Genomic DNA, 13,099 nt, shown 5'->3' on the forward strand with positions numbered 1-13,099 from the left:
GCTGCACGGGCCCACAGGCAGCTGCTCGAGGGCTGAACGTGGAGGGTGGTCCTCTCTGGAGAAGCACAGAGCAAAACCCCACATCCTCACCTCCTTTGAAGGCCTCCTCGTGACAACCCACTCGGGAATTCTGTTATTTTACCGCAAGAACTGGAAGCGATTATGTTTGCGCTGAAATTGAGGACTTCAAAGGTTTGAAGTTGGGTCTGCAAACTATTTACCGCAGGATCTCCCCCCCTAAAAGGGCTGCTGCGCTCCCTCAGCGTGGAATTCCTGCCAATTAACTCTGTCACGGACGTGGCCAACAGGCAAAGGGAGAGGGGGTCTCCTTGCAGGTTCCCCCCCAAGAGCTCTGGAGCACCAGGCAGGGCCCCCAGGAGAGATAATCTGAGTACATCCTGCACAACACAGGGAGGACAAGGAACGTTCTAGTTCGTGGTCCTGTCACCCGAGTGAAAACACCCAGGAAGTCTCTGCATCTCCACAGAACAGACATCCCCCCTTGTCTTCTCCAGACAGGAACACCCAACCCCGTGTCCCTGCTCTGACCAGGGCTGGGCAGCAACACAACACGGGACGCTCGGCCAGGGACGAGTCTGCCCTCCAAAACATTTATTATTTTAAAGTCTAGACATCCACTGGCACTTATGCCAGTTTTTAATGCCTGGCTTTGCTATCTCCCTGCTCTCCCACGCCTCCTGCCCACCACGAGCTGAGGGAGGACAGCGCCTCATCTTTACCCCTCCCTCCCTCCCAAACTTGGCGCGGATGGATCTGGACTCTCTTTTGGTGCCAAAGATATTTGTTAGGACACAAAGAGTGGGGTTGGAGGGATAGATGGGCAGCTAAACACGAACCATGGAACTTCTGAAGGGCAGGGGCTGGCGCGTGGGGGGCAGGCAGGACCCTGAGGCTGCAGAAAGAGGGGCTGGGGGGGAAGGTGAGATGCTTGAGTTCACCAAGGAGGTGGGCTATGAAACAGGAAATACTCAGCTTTGCCAATCCTGCATAAGAATAAAAACCTCATGGAGGCTAGAAATAGCCCTTATGCTCACCTCCAACCCTCCTTCTCTCACCATTTGGGCACCAAGGTGCATGGCAAAGCGTTCAAACCACAAACAGCAGCGACCAAAGGAACAGGGATGGATGTGGAGCTGTTCTAGAGGGATAAACTCCCAGGGATAAAGAGTAGTAAGATGGAAGAGAAAGGAGCCTGCACAGCTGGATGGAGAGAGCTTTGGGGAACAGACAGAATAGCAGAGAGAGGGGATGCAAAGGATCATCTCCCGAGGGTCCTCTCCTCCCACACCTGATACTCTGTGCCTTGGAGATGTTTTTAAGTGCATATATCTGAGACAGGGATAAAATTCAGGCTGTCAGGTCTGAACAGCCTATGAAGGTGCAGACCCTGACCTGGATGTGGCTTTGGCAGCTGGAAATTCATCCTGTTTGTTCCAGGGAAGTTTCAGACAAAGGGAAGCCCCCGTGCTGCCTTTAACACACAGAAAAAGGGATTCGAGCAGTCAACACCAGCCAAAGGGGGGGAGAAAAGCAGCCAAAGCTGCTCTGCTTTGAAGCTGGTGAAGGCCAACACCTGACTGTGGTCTATGGCATCTCCCAGAGCTGGAGAGCTCTCCCCTTCCCAACAAGTTATCCTAATTCAACATCTGCCTGCTGGAAGTCATGTAAACAAAAAATCTCACCAGAGAAGGGCTGTTATTTAGGTGGTATATGTATTTCCAAACTGTGTTTAGAACTCTGCTCACAATCTACTGCAGTTCTCATTTGCCATTTTATCACTCAGCAGGACGGTCTGGAGTCTGAGAAACATCAGGTCAGAAGAGCTGTGACCTTTTAGACAAATAACACCACGAAACCCATAATTTTTTTGTGTTAGTGGAATGCAGCCACCAGCATTTGCATATTCCACACACAAAACATGCCCAGGGCAAGTCCTAAGCACTTGGATATATTTCCCTGAGCACGTTTTGTGGTTTAACTGTCTAAAGACCCAACAGATCCAAACCTCTGAAGGCAGTGAGGAGCTACACCTCTATGGCAATGGTTTCCTGCAAGGCTTTGTAGGGTCTCTGGACAGTTAAACAAACCAGGGAGCAGGATTTCATCTGCTTTTGGGCAGCTCTGCAAGAGCCAAGGAGCTTATAAATCTGTATGAGCCCTTGAGGAGAGAGGAGGTTGAAAGAGAAATACAGCACCAAAACTTGGGCTGTGAGGATCCCTGTTCTGCTCCATGCTGGCTCCCCCCCCCTCCTGCTGCTCTTCCTGCAAGAGCATGGGCCAAGGAGCTTATAAATCTGCATGAGCCCTTGAGGAGAGAGGAAGTTGAAAGAGAAATACAGAAAGGAATTGATTTCTCTGAGTCATCTGAGAAGCGCCGGACATCAAAGGCGGGACTGACCCCAAGCCCCTCCAAGCCCTCCTGTTGCTCCTGTGCAGTGCCCATCGCCCAGCTTTGGCAAACACAGCCCTCCCCATGGCCAGGGATCACCAAGAGCTGACATTATCTGCAGTGCTGCTGCTTCCAGCTCTGCCCTGGAGCAGTTTTCTCTGCACGCCGAGGCTCTGACGGGTGTTTCCGCAGTGATGCTCCAGCCTCCCCAACCCACGAGGAGTCGGAGGGTGCTCGTGCAATGGCATCTTGCAGAGTGACATCCCACCACGGAGCTGCAGCCCTTGACAGCTCTTTCCACTGCACTGGCTGTTATCAAGGCAGCAGAGAATTGCTTAGAAATAACAATAACTGTGCAGCAGACATGGACAGACGACTCCTACCCTGATCCTGCAGTCCCTGACAACAGGATGCTCCTTGAATCAGTGACTTTCTGTGTTCATGCAGCCCTGGCTTGTTTGCAGGGGTCTTCTGTGGGACTTACCTTCCTGTCATGGTTTGAAAAACCACACATTTGAAGAGCCAGGAGCCTCTTCCTAAGCTGGGTCATAAATAACCAGTGAGCAAGGGAGCACGGAAAGGGCAGGCAGCAGTGTCAGGGACCCTGCGCTCACTCCCCGATGTCATCTGCAACCTTCTTTCTTTTCCCCGGGTTTTGTTTCTTCCCAAATTCAGGACTTGAAAACAGGGCTCAGCTTCAGGATCACGAGATTGTCTTTTCACCATCCTGTTCCCTCTCCCCTTCCCTTCCCCCCTTGCACAAAACAACAGTGCCCAAATCAGAGCCACACGGGGCAGGAACCCACTGGAAAATGCAAAGTGCATTTAAAATTCGTCCCAGGCACAACAGCAGGTCCATGGGGGACTCTGAGCTCACCCACGGAAACATCCAGCTCAAGGAAATACACTCTATCTCATCTTACAACACCAAGCAGCAGCTGTAGTCAGAAGCCAGCTGCAGACTGCACAGACCACACGATAACTTTGCTTTCTCCCAGGAACGTGTGGATCCACGAGCTGACGAAGCTTCCGCCGTGTTCCTCCACTGCTCCAAAGCTCCAAAGCTCCAGGCTGGAAGGCAACCTGCGTCAAACATCTGCATCCCCCTTCAAAGTCCATTAGCATCAGGACTGTGTGTTACAGAGCCTTCTCACCAGTTCTCCTGCCCTCCCTCCCTCCCTCCCTCCCACACTGGCTGCCTGCTGTCAGCAAACCAGGCTGCCCTGGTCACTCACCACTGCTGCATTGTCATACAGTGTCTAAGCACCAAACACCAAAGAATTTTATATGTCACTTGGATCTTGACCTTGGATGAAAGGATTTGACTGAATCTCAGACCCATCCCTCTCTCCCTATGTCAAATGAATGTAACTCAAACAAAACTGGATTTTTTAAGAAGCGGGTTGGCTCCAAAGTGAGGACAAAGCCAAGCAGAGTGTGTGCAGACATTCCAGGTGCCTTTTCCATGTGCTTCCAGCAGCTCGTGTTTTATAACAGCAGCAAAGCAAGAAACACAGAGCTTAGTCACTTAAGTATGGCAAGCAAACACACGCCTCCTCACAGTCCACTGCTGGGATAGAATAAAACACCTGAGAATACATTTGATATGTAAGATAGAAGGCAATGAAAGACACTTGAATGGCACTCGAACCCTTCCAGTGCCCTCTTTGCAGCTTTGCAGCACTGGAGAGCCCTGGGGCACGCTTGGCAAAGCTCAGTCCTTGGGCTATGCCTGGAACACATTCAAGGCCAGGCTTGGCTCAGGAGTTCTGAGCAACCTGACCTAGTGCAAGGTGTCCCTGCTCACTGCAGGGGGGGGTGGGCTAGACGGGCTTTAAAGGTCCATTCCACCCAAATTATTCTATGCTCAGGTGGTTAGAGCATGGTCCTAAGAACACCAAGGCTGTGGGTTTGATCCCCCAATGGGCCACCCACTTATGAGTTGGACTGGATGGGTCCCTTCCAACTCAGAATATTCTGCGACACGATCCTACAAAAACGCGTCTTGGCTTGGGGCGAAGGAGAGTGATCACCAGCAGCGACCACCCCAGCAGGGCTCAGAGCTGCCCAGGACCAGTTCTCCCCAGAAGGTCCACCATGGTCCAGCCACCCCACCCCACCAGCATTCCGTGCCTTCCTCACCGAGCCAGCACCGGTCCCGGGGACCGGGCACCGCCTACCTTGTGCGAGTAGTGCTGGTCCACGATCCTGGCCAGCCCGAAGTCGCCGATCTTCAGCACCAGGTCCTCTGTGCTGATGAAGATGTTGGCCGGCTTGAGGTCGCGGTGCAGGACGTTGGCCGAGTGGATGTACTTGAGCCCGCGCAGCAGCTGGTACATGAAGAGCTTGGCGTGCTCCTCGGCCAGCTTGCCCTGCTCCAGCAGCCGCGCCAGGTCGGTCTCCATGTACTCCTGCACGATGTACACCATGTTGAACTTGAAGAAGTCCCCGCGCAGGTTGGCGCCCTTGGGCCCCAGCACCTCGTAGACCTTGACGATGTTCTCGTGGTCCAGGCGGCGGATGATCTTGATCTCGCGGAAGGCGTGCTTCATGCTCCGCGCGTCGCCGATCGTGATCTTCTTCACCGCCACTTTGCGGCAGCTCTTGCTGTCCAGGGCCGACAGCACCAGCCCGTTGGCCCCGAAGCCCAGCGGGCGGAAGTTCACGAAGCGACAGCCCAGGTCGTACCCGTACATGCTGGCGATGCAGTCGCACTTCTCTGCCATCTCGGCTCCCTCTCCTTCGTCACTTGAAAAGCCGGGAGGGTCGCGGAGCTTCCAGGTCAGAAATGCGGTTGGAAGTCAAGCCCCTCATCGTTACTTACAGGTGCTTGTGGGGGGGGGTGGTCTCGCTCGGAGCCCATCACTTCCAAGGTGACACAGAGCGAGAGTAAATCTGAGCACATACACACACACACACACATACACACACACACACACAGAGAAATAAAACGTTCTGAACTGGGGGAGAAATCAAGGGCTTAGGAGAGACTTCCCAAGCAGCGTGGAGAAACGCAGCCCGGTGATCTCTAGAAAAACAGGAAGGTTCTTTTTCTTGAGACTAGGAGATCAGCACTGCTACATTTCTCAGTCCCTGCCTCGTCTCCCTTCCCCGGTATCCTGGAGACAGTGCCGAAGCGCGGGGCTGGTGGCACAGACGGGCGCCCGGCCCCACGCCCCCAATGTCTCAGTGCCGGGGCAGCCGGCCGGCCCCGCTGTGGGGCAGAGCCCAGAGCAGCCCCATGGCCCCTCCACTGCCCCAAACCCTCCCTGCCCACAAGTCCTGGCAGTGTTTTCCCCACCAGTGAAGCGCATCCAGGCACCGTCTGAGCTCCCCGGCGGTCAGCAAAGCTTCGCCCTCCTCGTCACTCCCTCTCCGGAACAGGCAGACCCCGTCTTTGGCACACAGAAATCCCGAGGGCAGCAAATGTTTCGCGGACCAAAACTTGGCTTTTTGGCGGCCTTCAGCACGGCGAGTTTCTGCGCCTGCAGTTCCAACACCTTCCCCTTGCGCGTCCTTCCCCAGCGGAGCCAAGCGCCGTCTGACCGTTGCAGCCTGACAAGGAGCTCCTGCGCTGCACAGCCCCGTTATCCTTCAGCAGGTCTCAGCCTCTCTCCTGGAATAGAGGAGATGGATTCATTTTATACCACCACAGCCCATGCCCTGCCTACGTAACAGCTTGCTGAAGGTTAACCATGAGCAAAACCGTGACCTTTCGGAGGCTCATTAGTTATCCCCTCCGAACGAACGCACGCAGCATCACCAGCATTTTTCAGCTGCTTAATTCTCCCTTCTCCCTCTGCAAGACATGGAGAACTGTAACTCTCCCTCTCCCCGCTTTGCTGCCTTTTTTTTTTTTCTAATTTGCCTGAAAATGTTAGGGAGCAGTTTGCAAAGGCTGAACAGCGTGCCGTGCCTCCCGACTGCCCGTGCAAACCACACTGCAAGGGAAGCACAGAAATGAGGGTGCAAACCCCCCTGCCGAGCAGCTGAGAGGGCCATGGAGCGTTTCAGCTCATGGCAACCAAAACTGCTCGGGCAAAATAGGTGGTTAGCTCTGTGAAAAAGCCTTTAAAACTGGCAGTGGGGGTGGGACACCCCCCGAACTCGGGGTCCCACAGCGAACCTCAGGAGCAGCCTGGGGATGCCATCTATGGTCCTCTTTGAAAGTATAACTGGACAGGTAAATACATATACTTGAATGACATAGCATTTAAGTTGTTTTTTCACCCTCTACTGCTGTGAAAAGACTTAATGACACCCTTGGCACTAAGTAGCTGAATGTGGACCCAACACAAGCCGTGTGAGCAATGGCAGCAAGTTATGGTGTCTCCGGAGTGTAATCCCATATTTCAAAGCCTCTCTGCCGACCCAAGCTCCCCTGAGTAATGGAGAAATCTCTCATCAAGATACACTCACGGGCTTTTAAAGAAAAAGGAACTTGCAGGCACCATGGCAGACCCTCACCCCACTGCTGGCAAAGGCATAACCGGCAAATATCAACATCTGCTGGGGATAAGGATGCAGATTTAGCCAGAGAATCTCAGTATTTGTGGGATTTTCTTAACAAAATGTCATTTTCCAGTGGCAGGTGACCGTGCAAGGGTGGCCATGGGCCAGGGATCACTTCTCACAGCTGTTTGAGTTGGGAAAAGAGAGTTCCAAGCCCTCAAAGCACTTCAGGTTTTCCAGACAAGGCACTGTGATTTTTAACCTGCAAATACTTCCTCTAGAAACAGAATGGAAGAAAAGGCCAGAAGCTCTAGGAAACAGCTGGGCTTTTTCTTCCAGGTGATCAGCTCAAAGCTTTCAACCTACCACGTCTCCCTGCAGATGTTTATGAATCTCAGAGGAGCAAGGACATCCCTCCTGCCTGACTGTGGCCCCATCCTGGTCCCAGACACCCCCTAACACATTTTGCTGCAGACCCATGTGCAGATGCCCCGTGCCACCCACTGAGGGGACCACCAGGTCCTTCCGAGCCAGGGGAGACCTGCAGGGACCAGGCAGCTGCACAACAAGGGCAGTGACCTTGCACTGGGACGCCCCAGATTACCAGCTGGTCCCCGTGCTGCTTAGAGGAGGAAAATTAAAAAAAAAAAAAATCATGGATCTGCTCCTGTCAGGTTCTTCATGCCAGAATAATGGCTCTGTTAGAGCCCTTAATCACCAGAGCTGCCCCATTAACCCGGCAGTGCATTCACAGCCTGGCCCTTTGCTCTTCATTCCCCAAGCACTGGGCATTGCAGGGGGGGGGGTCCCTCCTGCTCTCTGGCAGAATAATGACAGGGAAAATATTAAATGCTGAGCGACCATCAATCGTTAAAGGTGGAAGAGAAATGTAACACTCCAGGGCAGCGCAGAGCAGCAATCTGAAGAGGGAACCAGTTAATAGTTAAAATAAAGACATACGGCCCATCTGACGGTGGGGAGGGATGTAGGCAGGGCAGGGATACCCTCTGAAGAGCATCTGCCAGCAGCTACCCAGCAGTCTGGCAAGCTTGCTCGCTCCTGTAGTTGGAAGCAAAAAAATAATTACAGCCTCTTTTCAATCCAGCAATTATCTAATGCTGGCTTTTGCACGCAAGGATTGAACAGGGAAAGCCGCAGCTCCCGCCGTCAGGAAGTGGGGCAGTGCACAGCCGGAGAGCCTCGGCCCACAGTCGAGGGAAAGGGGGGAAAAAACGGATGGGAAACCAGGAGTGAAGGGGAAAAGGAAGGTAAATAAATCCTGAGGCTCTACAAGGAAAGGACACCCTGTGCAGGAAGGTTCCCCCTGCGTTGCAACCCAGCTGCAGGGCCATGGAAAGGGACGAGATGTTGACCAACCCAAAGAAGGTGGTGGAGGTTCTGAGGACCACGAGGAGATTTAAGGGCAGGCTGAGACCTGATGAGCATCCAGAGGGCTACAAGAGCAGCTGCAGGGAGAGTGGAAGCTTTTCCACTCGTGGTGAACAACCTGAATTTCCTACACCTGCGCTTGGGGGGACCTCAGTCTCTGCACGAGCCTCCTGGACGTCTGAGGAGGAAAAAGAAAACCGAGAAAAGTAACAAAAATTTCCTGCTGGCAAAGCGAACCCTGTGAAACAAGGTTTGGATGAACATGGGCCGGCAAGGTGCCACATCGGGTTTGAGATCCACCTCTGTGTCTCATCTCTCGGCCCCATCACCCAGAACCACCACCACATGCTGCCCAGCTTTCTGGCACTGTGGTGCAGTGGAAGCGTCCCTGCCCATGGCAGGGGGCTTGGAACCGGATGATCCTTATGGTCCCTTCCAACCCAAACCCTTCTGTGATCCTACGAACCAAACTCCACAGGGGCTGCTGAGCCCAGGAGGAGCTGGGTGGGATGTGGTGGAAGCTCCCACGCCGAGCTCCTTGGCCTACTCTAGATGCAATGGAAAGGAACCAAGCTTTGCCTCGTCAGCTTAATTATTAATAATTAGTAGAGTCCTAGAAGCACTGAAAGGGAAAATACAACACACGAGACTAAAAGGGAAGAAAGAGCCCTATTTAATATCACAAGCAAAGCGATGGCCTGTGAGGTGCTCCAGGCTGTGCCTCACTACCCAGCTGAGCCATGACCCTGCAGCACCTTCCGCAATTGCAGGGGCCAAGGCAGAATCACCCCTGGAAGGATGGCCCCAGAGGATGCTGGTGGGATGCCCCTGTCCCTGCTCTGGGGGCTGGGTCTCTCTCACTGAACATCCAAGGAAAAGCTGCTGGCTCATGCAGGGAGATGCACCACGGCCGAGGGACCAGCAGGCAACAGGTTCCCACAGGACTGCAAGAGAGGCAGGTCAAAGGGGGGGGATTCTGCCCCTCTGGCCCCCTCAAGTGAGACCCCACCTGCAGGGCTGCCTCCAGCCATGGGGTGCAACATCAGAAGGATGTGGAGCTGTTGGGGAGAGTCCAGAGGAGGCCACGGAGATGCTCCGAGGGCTGGAGCCCCTCTGCTCTGGAGCCAGGCTGGGAGAGCTGGGGGGGTTCACCTGGAGAAGAGAAGGATCCAGGGAGAGCTGAGAGCCCCTTCCAGGGCCTAAAGGGGCTCCAGGAGAGCTGGAGAGGGACTGGGGACAAGGGATGGAGGGACAGGACAAGGGGGAATGGCTTCCCACTGCCAGAGGGCGGGGATAGATGGGATATTGGGAAGGGATTGTTGGCTGTGAGGCAACCTGGCACAGGTTGCCCAGAGAAGCTGTGGCTGCCTCTGGATCCCTGGAAGTGTCCAAGACCAGTTTGGACAAGTCTTGGCGCAACCACATCTGTGGAAGGTGTCCCTGGCCATGGCAGGGGTTGGAACTGGATGAGCTTTAAGGTCTCTTCCAACCCAAACCATTCTGGCATTTGATGACTGACCACAGGCTCTGTGTGTCCTTCTTACCTCCACTTCCTCCAGCAGAGACAACAGCAAACCCAAAGGATCAGGCTGACCATGAAAGACTACAGGAGTTACTTTTCCAGTCTCCTCCATTACCCAAACCAGACACCACTTCTGAGCAGTTATTTCATCAGGAGCACCAAAGCACCACACAGGCAACGGGGTCCTGCAGCACCACGGAGGGTCACGAGCACCCCAACCCTCTGCTCATGTGCTCGACAGAGGGTTTTGCTGGGGTGCTGGAAGGCAGCAGAACACAAAGGGACACTCCTTTTAAGGGAGCTGAGCACTAACTTCATTCCCATCCCCTTTCCCACCACCCTAGCTTGAATGCAGGGACGTTTCGGGAGCATACACCGACAATCCTCCTGTTCTGCAGACCATAAACCCCATCGAGTGAATAAACACGTGGGGAGCCAAAGCCACTGCTCAAACCTGCAGCACAGCCAGAGGGAAGGGCCAGGAGCCTCCATGATGCCCCTGTTCCCTCCAGCCTGCCCTCCAGCCACCTGGGAATGGATGAACACGGAGAGGTGAGCGAGGGAAGGATGGGGTTGCTCATACAGAGAATTAAACAACCAAATCCCCAAAAGGCACTGTGCATTTAAGAATAATGCAGGAGATGTAGAGTCATGTTCCCTCTTGTTGAACACTGAATACATTTCACAGCTTCAATTCACCTGTCACTCGTTTCTTCACCAGGAGCAGCTGCATCAGCTTCCTCTGCACAGAGGTTTTATAATTGGGACCCCTACTGCAATAAAATACAAGGATGAGGGAATCCAGAAGTTTTCTTTTACTCTTCCATTCTTCCTCTCTCTCTCTCTCCCACTCTCCTCGGTGCAAGGAAAGTGTTTGATTCCATGTTGCTGCCAGGATTTGCACTGACCTTTCTGCTCCCTTCACTCCTTCCAAAGGCTCAGGGGGGCTCCGGGTGCCCTCACAAGAGCTCAGAGGGGGCTCTCTACTGTCCTATCTCAGCAAGCTCCCAGCACTTCCCAGCACAAAATCCAACGAGGACACTTCAATGAGCTTTTCCTCCTCACAGGCCCCGCTCCAAAGGGATGGGGATCTCTTTAGCTGGATGAATTCATTAGAGCTCAAGTGTCTGAGCAAGATGCCTGTTATTAACAGGGCACCACAGGTGCTAATTAAAGGAGGATAACAGTGATCTCTTGTTCGAGCACCTTGTAAAGGGCTGGATCTCACCAGCCATTACATCTCATCAGCCCTTTCAGCCGGGCCCAAGGTTAAACACTGTGCTGCAAAGCCAGGAGGGTCTCGCAGGGGCTGAGATTATTCATTCTCCCATCCTTCCTTTTCTTCACCCCAGTACCCCTCCCCTCCAGCAAAAGCCTTTCAAACGCTGTTTATCCCTGCCTCACTGCTCCCTGTGCCACGGCATTCCCGCTGTGCACAGTGGATTCCATCTCCAGCCCGGAGGAGCTGGAGCAGCACAGATCACACCGAGGACTGAGACCAGGGAATCCAGTGCCCACTGCTGCCGTGATGTCTTCAGACTTGCTAAAGACTCGCCTGCCTTTAGGAAGCCTCTCCAAGCTTTAGTCACAGGGCTGGAGTCATTGAAGCAGCGGGAAATATGGACAAGGCTCCTGCTGCTCTTTCACTCCCACGCCAGCGACCGCTTCAAGGCTGAAACCTAATTAGTCCTTCCCATCAATAAACATGGCTCCTGGTGCTCAGTTCTGCAGGAACATCCCGCAGAGAGCCCCAGGGAGGGTCTCTCCTCGGGGCTGAACACAGGTGAAGGCAAAGCTTCTGCTCTCCTCTTGGCAAACAGCCTCTCCCCTTTCCCTCCTGCAGCTCAAGCTGTGAACTACAGGATCTGGTTCCCTGCTTTACAACCTCCTGCATCACCCAGAAATACAAGGTGTCTGTCACAGCACTGGGGGGCTCCATGTCCTGCCCCTCCTCGAGACCCTCACACACCCCGACACTCTGCACTGGTGCTCAGGAGAAGCAGCACATCAGGAGATCAGATCCGGCAGATGGGATCCCAGGGAAACAGGAAAACCACCCACCCCAACAAAACCAGCTGGATCTCAGAGGAAGGAGCTGTTCATACAATCATTAAGGTTGGAAAAGGCCTCTGAGATCATCAGCTCCAAACATCAACCCAGTACCACTGTGCTCACCACTAAGCCACGTCCCCAAATGCCACGTCCACGTGCCTTTAGAACACTCCCAGGTTCCCCAAACCTCGTGGTGAATACAGCCAACAAACTGCTCCCACTTTGGAGGATGCTAAAGAGCAAGAGAGGCTCTTGTGCTGTGTGTCCTCAGCCAGAGACACCCTGCTCTGGCACTCCAGAAATCACCACAGGCCTGTGCACACACTGGGAAGTTTGGGATCTATCCTGCCCTGACAACCCAGCTGTACCAAATAACAGCCATGGGACAGGCTCAGGAGTGGACCATAAAAATAGTACTTATCAGATGTTTTTGATACCAGGATCCAAGCAGAAACTCATTGAGAAGTCGAGCAGAGATGCCACCAGCTAAAAGCCAGAAGGCACCAAGCAGCACTGTCACAGGAGGAAGGTAAAATCTCCATGAGCCTGTGGGAAAAGCCAGAGGGAAAAGGCAAAACCCAAAAGGAAATAGCACAAGAACACTCCAGAGTCCTGGCCTGAACATCAGTAAAACACACGAGTTCCCCATGCATAGCCCTGTACCATAAGTGAGTGGAGCAGCATCACCCATCACTGAAAAAGCAGTTTTCAGCACCTCTGCTGCCCAAACCTCTCTCAGGAAAACAGGAATTTTCCTTCTTAGCAGCTAGGGTACTTGTGGACAGGCCAAATTACGATGAGGGGAAAAGGAAAAAAAAAACCCAGAAAAAAGAGAGAGAAAGAAAAATCAGACAACGCTCATTAGTTCACAGAAAAGAACAGAAAACAAAGAAGAACTTGCTGACACTCGCAGGGATTTTAAGCAGTGTGGGAAAGCCTGACCTGCTGGTCGTGGCCAGTCAGCCGTGGAGGGGACAGAGCCGGGATGTGGGGAAGGGCCTCGCTTCCCAGCGGGACCCAGCGCGTGGAACCGCTCCGGGCTCGGCCGCCCGCAGCCAGACAGCACCCAGACAGTGCCTGAGCAAACACAGCCCCGGCACAGCGCTCCCACCCGCCCGGGAGCTTCCATCCCACACCGGGAGCTTCCATCCCACACCGGGAGCTTCCATCCCACACCGGGAGCCTCCATCCCACACCATGAGCTTCCATCCCACACCGGGAGCTTCCATCCCACACCGGGAGCTTCCATCCCACACCGGGAGCTTCCATCCCAC

General features: G+C 53.8%; 1 protein-coding gene across 6 annotated transcripts in view; it reads right to left on the reverse strand.

Annotated features, from left to right (window-relative positions):
- The window catches only part of MAPK4 (mitogen-activated protein kinase 4), a 45,791-nt gene that overhangs the window by 16,587 nt on the left and 16,105 nt on the right, over nt 1-13,099 (reverse strand). For 5 of the 6 annotated variants that reach the window (XM_017819805.1, XM_017819802.1, XM_017819804.1 and 2 more), the window contains exon 2: nt 4,591-6,026. In XM_017819805.1, the coding sequence (XP_017675294.1) occupies nt 4,591-5,136 (546 nt within the window). In that variant the 5' untranslated portion in view covers nt 5,137-6,026. The remainder of the gene's footprint in view (nt 1-4,590; nt 6,027-13,099) is intronic. The other variant, XM_017819806.1, reaches the window with a different exon arrangement.

This window comes from Lepidothrix coronata, unplaced genomic scaffold (assembly GCF_001604755.1).
Source record: "Lepidothrix coronata isolate B3197 unplaced genomic scaffold, Lepidothrix_coronata-1.0 Scaffold77, whole genome shotgun sequence".
NCBI lineage: Eukaryota > Metazoa > Chordata > Aves > Passeriformes > Pipridae > Lepidothrix > Lepidothrix coronata.